Source organism: Saccoglossus kowalevskii, chromosome 1 (genome assembly GCF_978046115.1).
Source record: "Saccoglossus kowalevskii chromosome 1, keSacKowa6.1, whole genome shotgun sequence".
Classification (NCBI taxonomy): domain Eukaryota; kingdom Metazoa; phylum Hemichordata; class Enteropneusta; family Harrimaniidae; genus Saccoglossus; species Saccoglossus kowalevskii.
In genome coordinates this window covers 3,272,113-3,284,454 of record NC_140641.1, presented here as the reverse complement: position 1 = coordinate 3,284,454, position 12,342 = coordinate 3,272,113, and the positions used below count along the sequence as shown (strand labels likewise).

Sequence of the window (12,342 nt, the reverse complement as noted above, 5' to 3'; positions counted from 1 at the left end):
TTGACTGTTTTTTTTTTTTTTAAATTTAGAATGTGTTAGCCAAACTGGTAGCCATTTTTAAATGTTGACTGGTTGCTATCTTTAAATTTTGAATGTGTCGCCCAAACTCGTGGCCATCATTAAATTTTGACTGGTGGCCATCTTTAAATTTGGAATGTTATCCAAACTGGCCACCATCTTTAAAGTCGAAATGGGTTATTTATTAATTATAATGCCAAACACAAATCTCTGCTATGGTGATTACCTGCATTGTATATGACAGTGCTAATCCAGCAACAGCTGCAGAAATTTCACCATGACCAATAACAGCTAGTAGAGCAGTAATTACAGTAACAAACAATGTAATAAAATCCATGCGTGATTGAACCCATCTACTACACATTAGAGACAGTAATAATGGTACGGAGTTGGTGTCCACTCTGTCACTGAAACTGAAAGAAATAATACAAAGTTTGTATTTTTACAATGTTTTTAGAAATTATTTTGTTTTAACCTGTTAAACTTTCTCTTGCAATTATTGTGAAGATTTTTATATATTTTTTAACCAAATGAACAATATTTCCCAAAAATGTTTGACAAAAGTTGACCTTGATTGAAAGAAAATTTGCATTCAATAGTCCTACCTTTTGATGAAATTCTGTGATCTTCGATAGGCATTAATTGTGGGCAGTCCTTGAGCAGTGGACGTCAACATTGATACCCACAGTGAGCGGCTAATGTTGTCAAATCTCTTGCATTCTCGAATACCAGCACGAAACATTACCAAACACAAGAGAAAGATGATGAAGAGTGGTAATAAGGCGATCATAAACCATGGAAAGACAATACAGATCATTGTCAAGGCAGCTAGTAACATAAAACAATACTGCACACTGATATCCAACAATAGTGGTAGCCAGACATCAACTGAAACAACGATACAACAAATATTTAGCTATGACCATTCAATGCCAAGTTTTATAAATATGGTGATATTTTAGCGATTTGCCATGGTTATTGTTACCACAATGTTCTAATTCACACATAGTTTATATGGTTGTTGCTATGGCAATGGTTATGTTACAAACTGTACCAAGTATCAAAATAGTTTTGAAGAAGAGGAAAAAACTTTTTTTACATAAAGAACAAAAAAGCACAAATCTGCCAGAGGTGCACCTAAGTACCCAATCTGATTAAAATCTGTTGTAGTGTACGGGCTTTAATTATTTTGGCTATAAATTATTTTAATTGCCCTGGAGACGGGTGATGTTTTGTTGATGACCGGGCCAAAATCGTCTACGGTATTGAAGCCATAGCTGTAAATATCCTTAAAAGTGTATCAACATTTTGTACATTATACAATAACTCTTTATTAAAGTAATTGAACTGATCTGGACTGGAATAAAACATTTTTTATTTGGAACACATCTCGGGCCGGTGACCGTTATACAATTTAAAATCAGTTTGCATTGTTTACTATAGCTGTTTACGATTTACTTATTTTTTTGCTTCCATTCTAAGTAATTATGCTCAGTCTTTGATGTAAAATTGAAGCGATAACTGAATAAACGAACCTTGGCTGGCGAAGATGTATCAGGAAGTGTACGCATTTGTTGAAAGTGAAAAAAATATTCAATGTAATGACAAAACTTGTAAAATGCTGTGGAATTTCTTTTGTAAATAAAACATATACTAGCAATTTTCTATTAACGGTTTATTCAAGTGGGCAAAATATAATGTACAGAAAGATTGCCCGTAGAGTGTTGCTACACTGAAAAGTAAGCAACCGACAGCCTGTATAAAAGGGGAGCTGTGATTGGCTGTTACTTACGCAAGATTTGAACGGGACTTACATAGGCGTCAGATCAGATGTATGTAGGGTGGAATTAAAAAAAATCACAAAATCAAAGTAAAATAAAAAGGCATTAATAACAAAATTAATAAAAAATAAAATTAAAATATGTTTATAGCCAAAATAATTAAAGCCCGTACACTACATCAGATTTTAATCAGATTGCTAAGTACCTACATAACAAGTATGAGAACAGTTGAGCTGGTAGTTTTCTTGAAAATAACATTTTAACCGAAAATGCAAAAAATTGAAGATACCATCACAAATGTGACAGGATCAATGTAGAAATCATTTTGCATGATTTTTGACAGATGGACATTTCACGAACAAATTTCCATCAACACTTGCTAAGGCAGCTACATGCAAAAAACCAACAGTTTAGTGGCTTTTGAGAAGAAGGCGCCCACATCAAGACAGACTTTGGATACAGCATCACCCCTATAGCTCCGTTGACCTATTGTCCTTTGAGCTAAAATTGATGTCACTATAGTGATGTGTTACAATATGCTGATCAGCTAAAGACTTACTTTCATCCATGTCTTTTGAAAACCTATTCATTATCCTTCCTAATGGCGTAGTATCAAAAAAACTCATTGGACTTCGGATGATTTTGCTGAAAACTTTGTCATGAATCTTTGAAGAAGAGCGAAGACACACCTAGCAACACAACAATCAATAAAACTAATATTTAAATATATATTTAGTTTTTGCAGCAATTGGCTGGAACTAATGACACAAGTGTTAAACTTTCACTATATTTGAGTTTGTATGGTCACTCTAGTTAGTCCCTGTTCAGGCGCAGGTTTTATCCATTTTCCGTCCCATTGTTTTCTCAGAAATTCTGCAGCAGATATCAGTGAAACTTGGCAGATTGATTAACAATAATATGTTTAGTAGTCACACAATTTTTTTTCCAGATTTGAAAATCCCAAGTGGGTCTTTTTCATGATTTTCATTAAAAATTACCTCTTCCGGCAACATTGACAGAACGACTGTGCATGCTCAGAATAAATTAATTACTGTAAAATACTTTATTTCGCTTGCAACTTTTTTTCGCTATTGTCGCTGAAGGAATGTTTCAGTTAAAATAAAATCCAGCGAATATACCCGTTTTCCTATATTTTACATTCAACTTGTCAAAAATCAATGAAAATAAATTCAATACAAAACACCCAGAAAAAGTCTTTTCAGCGATGATAATTCCAGCTGAAATAAAATATTTTACATTAGATTAGATCTGTGAGTAACGCTACTATTATTACTGCATGTGATTTCTCCATTGCGTGCAGTACTGTTTATTACATGTATTTTGTTCGGCTCAGTGGTCTCATTCACTAGTTACTAGAAGAACTAGTAACCTTATTTGATTTCAAGAACTTCAAGAAGGCGGCATAAGAGACATGTTTGCAAAGGTAAGTTTTCCAGTTTCAGTAACATTGAATGTATTGGGGTAGGATTGATGTACATTCCATGACGTACGGACGTGAATATTATGATTGCCAGCTTTATATTCTTGTGAAAAGCCAAAAAAGCAAACAATTGTCTCCAATCTATGAAACTAGTTTGTAAATTGTATACCCTGTCAAATTATTGTACACGAACGATTAATTCATGGGGACATAGTTTTCAATTAAATCGTTTTCCAGTCTTTTGCTTGTGTCGCGATTTGCGAAATATCCACAACTCGGGGGGAAAGAATGTCCCTGTGTCCATCAATTTATTCATTATATCATAGCAGGTTGCCTATGATTATATTCGTATTTGTTATGTTGTGAGCATTAAACTGTTAGTTGTAATCACAGTCTACAATGACTGTGTTGTAATGAAGATTTTGCCGATCTCGTGCGATTCAACATGGCGGATGTACAGTGACAACACATGTGTGGACGATCGGTCAAGTACAGTCTGCAATGAACCATGAAATTGCCCAGTGTTTTTTCGGCAATTTTTTTTTTTTATATTTTGGATATTTCATTCACTCTGGATGCTTAAAATAGTCTAATTTATATTTTAGCGTAGTCATTGACACCTGTTCAAGATTATGATGTGACTAGCGTGAATGGGTAAGCTTTGTTTCGACAATGAGCTGTTATTTCTGTTAACAGTGTTAAATTATTCTTCAAATGCTCAGCTTATTTTTTGAAAACAACTAATTTTTTTATTTAAAAAAATCATGCCGTTTTCCTCGTCAAAATCAAAGCATAAAGATCTTGCTACAACATCGGTGAATTTCTACCGTGTTACAAGGTCACTAAACTGTCATTAACATGTTTAAATGAGCCACGTGTAATGAAAACATGGCGGATATCGTATCGCATTGAGCATTTACATTCGACCGAAATCATTTGTTTACGTTGAAACTAAGTTGAATTTTACTCCCAATTCATAACAAGCAGCCTCTCGGCTGAGATAGCTCCGCTGTTAGCAAGGCATATTTCAATTAAAGAACTGAAGATATTATTAGAAAATGAACAATATGTATAGTATGTATAGCAAAAATATCACTTTTTACCAAAAATGACAAAAATATTCACCAAAATTAAAGAATTGAGGATATCATCACAAAATGACCAAATCTGAGAAAGGTCCACATGTAGCATCCATATATGCAATATCAAAGCAACTGGACTTGCGGTTTTTAACAAGCAGTCAAAAAATATCACTTTTTACCAAAAATTACAAAAATATTCACCAAAATTAGAGAATTGAAGATATCATCACGAAATGAATAAATCTGAGAAAGGTCCACATATAGCATCTATATATGCAATATCAAAGCAATTGGACTTGCGGTTTTTAACAAGAAGTCAAAAATATCACTTTTTACCAAAAATTACAAAAATATTCACCAAAATTAGAAAATTGAAGATATCATCATGAAATAAACAAATCTAAGAGAGGTCTACCCCAGGTACATGCACACCAAGTATCAAAGCATTCAGGCTTGTAGTTTTCAAGAAGAAGTGGAAAAAGTAAAACATTGACACTGGTGATTACGGACAATCACTCATATAATAAGTTCCGCTCGACAAAGTCGACAGCGGAGCTAAAAATTCAACAAATTTATTTTTTGTACGTTATTATAATCATTACTGAATAATAATTAACAATTACAATACTTAGAAAACAAGTAAGTTATTCACTTAAGGTAGAGATGCAGTTTACCTGACAGGTATTTTAATTAGTTAATTAGGAAACCAAGATGACCTCCCTTGTCCACAAAACTATATATTTTCGGAAAGCTTATTGTATGAATTTTAAAATTGTGTTAGTATTTTTTTGTTATGGATACTCCAACTAGAGTAACCGAATCAACATCTACAACAATAGATCACTGTCTTATGAATTTTTTTGATTATTTTATTGAAGCCGGTACCCTAGAGGCGGATCTTAGTGATCATTTTCCAATTTTTGCTGTTTTTAAACATTTACGTCATATATTTAACACAAATCCAACAAATAGTTACAAACATGACTTTTCTTTGTTTAATCCTGAATCATTCAAAGCGGATGTTGCAAAAACGTCATGGATGTCAATTTATGAAATATCAGATCCAAATTTGGCCTACGACGCCTTTTACAAACTGTTTAACGTTGTCGCTAAACATGTCCCAAGGATTAAAACTCGTTTTTTGCCCAAATCACTCAAAAAGCCCTGGATTACTAAGGGACTGCTTGTCTCTATTAAAAATAAACACAAACTATTTTCTAAAATAAAACGACATTCTGTCAGCTCAACAGTACATAATCAGTATAAAAAGTACCGTAATATTCTCTGTAAACTGTTGAAAGCTGCCAAAAAGTCGTATTTTCGTGACAGATTTTGCACCTCCGCTGGCAATAATAATAAAACATGGCAGGCCATTAATGAAATAATGAATGGAAACATGTGCAAAGCTGGAACCCCTCAAAAATTAAAATCAACCACCAAACCAGATGAATTTGTTACAAACAGTAAGGATATTGCACATTTGTTCCATTCTTACTTTGTTAACATTGGCCCAAAGCTTGCTTCGGAGATTATCTGTAACACCAATTTTAATGACTACCTTGGCAACAGACAATCAGAGTCATTTTTCTTTCGCCCTGTCTGTGCACACGATGTCTTAAATGAAATTGACAAATTTGACATTCGTAAATCCGTTGGTTATGACGGTATTCACCCAAAACTTGTGAAAGTGGCTGCTGAATATATTGCCGAACCAATCGCCTATATTACAAGCCGGTAGGCTGGTTGGCGATCCGCTCCGCTCAAAAACAAGCAACATGTTTTTTGGCTGTTTCCATGGTGACATAAACGTGAAGCTGACGTCGGTTTATAACTAATACGAAGTTCGCAAACACCATTCAGTCTTTAGAAGTCACTTAGTTTAGTACTAGGACCACAGTTACTCTCTACTAGTAGAGTGACTGTGCTAGGACGTATTCTGCTGTTACATTTATTATTTCCAACCGTTTTGCGATAGCATTTTTTAGAATGAAGCGTTTCCCGGAAATGCTGGAAAGCGAAATAATGAAATAACAAAATGGTAAATATTTACCTAAATTGCAGTGTGTTGACCTTCATAACAATATACTTCATAATGCAAAACACTAGTCACAGTGAGTAATTTAAATATACGACTCCTAATCGAAAAATATGACCACAGTCCAGAATTTCAGACGGATATTAAGCAACCTAAGAGCATATCAGAAGCATTTACTCTAAAATATAAAAAAAAACTGCAGTCAAAAGTCAAGAATGCCAGCAAATAAAGGACTCTGTCCCACAATCCTTTGTGCGCGTTATTACGGACACGCGCAAAAAACTGTACCACGCTTGTCAAATCTGGGTCAAATATACAGTACGCTACTATCTTGCCACAGATTGTTTAGTAGTGGAGTGTTCGGTGACCATTGAACTAGCCCGTGATTCATATTTTATGTGTAGTAATTTATTCATCAATTTTTGTGACTGACAGTACTGCCCAAATTTTAGTCAAAAAACGCAACTGGTGAAACAGAAGAGCATCGCCAGGCGATGGACGCAGGGCTCTTTGGCAACGACTGCATAGAGGTCAAAATACGCGTTCTATTTTTACGCGTTAAATTTGGCTCTTCCCTTTCGCCCCCTCCGGAATGTTCTACTTTTGCAGCCTAATCGCAGGTTTTTCGAAAAACGTCTAAAAAACACAAGAATTAGTAGAAATGTTCCTGTTTTGGGCGGATTATTGATAGAGAATAATGTCTTTATTACAAAAATGCTGAAAAACCGTGAGTTGTTGCCTTAGTTATTTTTTTATTGGCGAAAAACTGCGAACTCGGCAAATTTGGTTGCACAACTTCCCTTTATCATATACACCCAGCGACACCGATGCCAGCTGACTGTGTACAAAACTGGTAGGAGGTAATACATTTGGGGCGAAAGTATTCAAAAATCAGTTTTTGGATGTTGCAATGGCAGTGGTGGGCCAGGATTTTTTTCCAATTAGTGACGGCACGACCTACCTGTGAAGTATGAACAAAACCAGCCGAGCCGTTGCTGGTGAAAAGTTACCCCAACTTTGGGGTCAAATTTCTCGGTAATGAAAACAGATATCAAAAATTCAAATGGTAACTTTGTGCCCACACTCAAGCTGAGTAGAATGAGCTATGTTTGAAGTATTTTATCCCAAATTTGTAGGAGGAGATACATTTGGCGCGAAGCTATCCAAAAATCAGTTTTTTGGCTGTTGCTATGGCAACAGTGGGCCAAAAAAATTTTCCAGATTTTTCCTTATAACTAGGGTTAAGGTGTGACCTACCTGCCAAGTTTGAACGAAATCGGCCAAGCCAAAAAAATCACAGAAGAAATAATACGTGAACACTGGAAATGTACACACACAGACACACACACACACACACACACACACAACGACAAAAGTGATTATAAGGGCAATCCTAGCGGAGCGGATCGCCAATATTTACCTAAAGTACAGTGTGTTGACCTTCATAATAATATACTTCATAATGCAAAACATTAGTCACGGTGAGTTATTTAAATATAAGACTCCTAATCGAAAAATATGACCACAGTCCAGAATTTCAGACGGATATTAAGAAACCTAAGAGCATATCAAAAGCATTTACTCTAAAATATAAAAAAGAACTGCAGTCAAAAGTCAAGAATGCCAGCAAATAAAGGACTCTGCCCCACAATCCTTTGTGCGCGTTATTATGGACACGCGCAAAAAACTGTACCACACTTGTCAAATCTGGGTCAAATATACAGTACGCTACTATCTTGCCACAGTGGAGTGTTCGGTGACCATTGAATTAGCCTGTGATTCATATTTTATGTGTATTAATTTATTCATCAATTTTCGTGACTGACAGTACTGCTCAAATTTTAGTCAAAATCAAAGAAAGCTTAGAAAGAACTCCCATGTGCTGAGAGTATTGGAGACACATTAAATATAATTCGAAATTACTTAGCTGAAAACTAATTATGCAAATCAGAAAATTAATATGACCAGATTTGAGTGTAAAACTAATGAGGTCTGCGCAATGTAACAGAAAATCTATGTCTCCAAGTTTAATTGAAATGTGATTAGAACCAACAAATTATGAATTATTATGCTTATTAGGGAATTAATATGAACAGATTTTTACCCCAAACTAATTAGGTTTGTACATTGTCCTAGAGCATCTTTGTACTAAGTTTCATTGAAATGGAATAATTAGTACCGTGAAAATTCCAAAATTTCGACCCCTCTAAAAATTCGAACGCCTATTTATTTGCCGGGTTTCGGTGTTTTATTTACCTCCAAATTTTCGACTCCACTAAAAATTGCCGACTCATTCTTATTCGAAAATTGCGACTAGTTTTAGTTTTCCCACAAACGAAAAAAAAAACGATGTGAGCGTTCAAACGGGACCTTCCTCAAAGGCATGAATCCGGGTTTCTGATTGACTGAGAGATTTTTATTTTATTGGTAACGAAAATATATTCTAAATAAACGAAGTTTCAAATAAAAACGAACACAAAAATCTCGGCATGCTGCGTTTCTGAATTGTTGATTATTACTGTACTCAGTAGTGATTATAATAATGTACACAAAATAAATTTGTTGAATGGTTATGATATACAAATAAAAGTCAACTTAGTTTCATCGTAAGCGAATGATTCCGGTCTCGTATAAACGTTTGATGCTGTAGGATATCCGCCATGTTCTCTTAGGTCAAATAGGTCAAATCGCTAATTAACCAATCAAAAAGCTGGATGATGCCAACGTGTTCAAATTACCATAGCTTATTTAAACATGTTAATGTTATTGAACGCAATGCGGAAGAGATTGATGTTGTAGTACGATATTTTGGCTTGGATTTTGATGCGAAAACGGCATGATTTTTTTTAAATAAAAAAATTAGTTGTTTTTTAAAAATAAACTGGTCATCTGAAGAATAATTTAACATTGTTCACAGTGATAACAGCTCATTCTCGAAAGGAAGCTTACCCGCTCACGCTAGTCACGATAAAAATCATACACGTGTACTCTTGAATAGACAGACGTCAATGACTACGGTAAAACTTAGACTCTATTTTAGCCGGCAGGATTGATTGAAATGTCCGAAAAATGACGCCAAAATACACCTTAAAAGTTCCATTTTATTTTCTTAAATCCCATTTTATTTTTTAATCCAAGGGTGAATTTACGGCAGAATTTGGTCCCTCAAATAAGGGACACGTGAGCTTTGATTCTAACTGGATACATTGCACTGGGTCGGGGAGATCGTTTGCTAAACTTCCATGTATCTTTTGTCCAATGGGTACCTGTACTTCGAACATTCGCAAGTTTTCCTAGGTAGTGCGAGACAGCTTTGTCTTTTGACCTATTAGTTTTGTGCTGACCTCTTCTCCGCGTCTTGATGTTTTGTTTTGCTTGTCATAATACTCACTGATTGATGACTTTGTTTAGATTTTGAGTTACAACTCGGCCACGACCTTTGCTTTTACCGTGAAACATGAGGAAGTTTACGTCAATTGACAGACATTGCATTTTTTAAAAACTAATGAAGCACACTGTCTATCATCCCCATTTTTTTTTGCTGATTTCTATTCTGAAAAATTCGACCGTCCGAAAATGCACCTTAATTTTGACTCTAAAAACACGTCACATTTCTAACATCAATTATTTAAAACCGGTCGAAATTTTGGAGTTTTTACGGTACTTTTGATATCAGTGTGAAAGCTTAAAATTGGTTAATTATGCAAATTAGGTAATTAATATGTACAGATTTTAACCCACAATTATTCAGGTCTGTCTATTGTCCTACAGCATCCATGTACATTCATTGATATGTGATGTATAGTACCTGAGATATCAGTGTGAAAATTGGTTAATTATGCAAATTAGGTGATTAATATGCACAAATATTTACCGGAAACTAATTGGGTCTGCATAATTCTAGATTCATTGAAATGTGATGATTAGTACTTTAGATATCAGTAGAAAAGCTGAAAATTAATTATGCAAATTAGGTAATTAATATGCACAATTATTTACCCTAAAACTAATCAGGTCTCTGCATAGTCCTGAAGGATCTATGTACCAAGTTTCATTGAAATGCGATGATTAGTACTTGAGATACCCGTGGAAAAGCTGAAAATTAACTAATTATGCAAATTAGGTGATTAATATGCACAAATATTTATCGAAAACAATCAATCTCTGCATAGTCCTTGAGTATGTAAGTACCAAGTTTCATTGAAATGTAATGCTAACTACTTATATCAAATGCTGAAAATTAATTAATTATGCAAATTAGGTAATTAATATGTACTGATATTACCATAAAAACTATCAGGTCTGTGCAGTGTCGTATGACATCTATGTACCAAGTTTCATTGAAATGTGATGATTAGTACTTGAGATATCAGTGGAAAAACCGAAAATTGACTAATCATTATGCAAATTAGGTAATTAGTATCCACGGATTATTACCAAAAACTAATCAAAACCTAGCATTAGTTCAGAGCATCTATGTACCAAGTTTCGTCAAAATCCAATGAGTGGTTGTTTAGATATCAGTGGAACAGTCATGGAACCACTAAAAAATAGCTAATTATCATGCAAATTAGGTAATTAATATGCACGGATTTTTACCAAAAATTAATCAAATCTGCGCATATGTCCAGAGCATCTATGTACCAAGTTTCATCAAAATCCAATGAGTGGTTCTTTAGATATCAGTGGAACAGTCATAGAACAGCTAAAAATTAGCTAATTATCATGCAAATTAGGTAATTAACGAGCATGGATTTTTACCAAAACCTAATCAAATCTGCGCATTGGCCCAGAGCATCTATGCACCAAGTTTCATCAAAAACCGATGTATGGTTCTTGAGATATCAGTGGAACAGTCGGACACACATACACACACACACACATACACACACACATACAGACACACTAACTGCAAAGACTCCCATTTTGTGCTTCGCACATGGGAGTCAAAAACGCAACTGGTGAAACGGAAGAGCATTGCCAGGCGATGGACGTGGGGCTCTTTGGCGACGACCGCATAGAGGTCAAAATACGTGTTCTATTTTTAGGCGTTAAATATGGCTCTTCCATTGCGCCCCCTCCGGAATGTTCTACTTTCACAGCCTAATCGCAGGTTTTTCGAAAAACGTCGAAAAAACACAAGAATTAGTAGAAATGTTCCTGTTTTGGGCGGATTATTGATGGAGAATAATGTCTTTATTACAAAAATGCTGAAAAACCGTGAGTTGTTGCCTTAGTTATTTTTTTATTGGCGAAAAACTGCGAACTCGGCAAATTTGGTTGCACAACTTCCCTTTATCATATACACCCAGCGACACCGATAAAACTGGTAGGAGGTAATACATTTGGGGCGAAAGTATTCATAAATCAGTTTTTGGATGTTGCAATGGCAATGGTGGGCCAGGATTGTTTTCCAATTAGTGACGGCACGACCTACCTGTGAAGTATGAACAAAACCGGCCGAGCGGAAACAATCACAGAGGAGTTAAAAGCCGTTGCTGGTGAAAAGTTACCCCAACTTTAGGGTCAAATTTCTCGGTAATGAAAACAGATATCAAAAATTCAAATGGTAACTTTGTGCCCACACTCAAGCTGAGTAGAATGAGCTATGTTTGAAATATTTTATCCCAAATTTGTAGGAGGAGATACATTTGACGCGAAGCTATCCCAAAATCAGTTTTTTGGCTGTTGCTATGGCAACGGTGGGCCAAAAAAATTTTCCAGATTTTTCCTTATAACTAGGGTTAAGGTGTGACCTACCTGCCAAGTTTGAACGAAATCGGCCAAGCCAAAAAAATCACAGAAGAAATAATACGTGAACACTGGAACACTGGAAATGTACACACACAGACACACACACACACACACACAAAACGACAAAAGTGATTATAAGGGCAATCCTAGCGGAGCGGATCGCCAAAAAAGTGATTATAAGAGCAATCCTAGCGGAGCGGATCGCCAATAAATTGTTCCTTGTCGAAAGGC

The 12,342-nt window shown here is 35.2% G+C and overlaps 1 protein-coding gene across 1 annotated transcript in view; it reads right to left on the bottom strand.

The window, feature by feature from the left end:
• Nucleotides 1–12,342, bottom strand: part of LOC100368478 (uncharacterized) — a 106,664-nt gene that overhangs the window by 14,163 nt on the left and 80,159 nt on the right. Inside the window, exons 23-25 of the mRNA XM_085502910.1 lie at nt 2,359–2,488; nt 624–906; nt 245–431 (exon numbers count right to left, since the gene is read on the bottom strand). Coding sequence (XP_085359036.1) covers nt 245–431; nt 624–906; nt 2,359–2,488 — 600 coding nt within the window. The remainder of the gene's footprint in view (nt 1–244; nt 432–623; nt 907–2,358; nt 2,489–12,342) is intronic.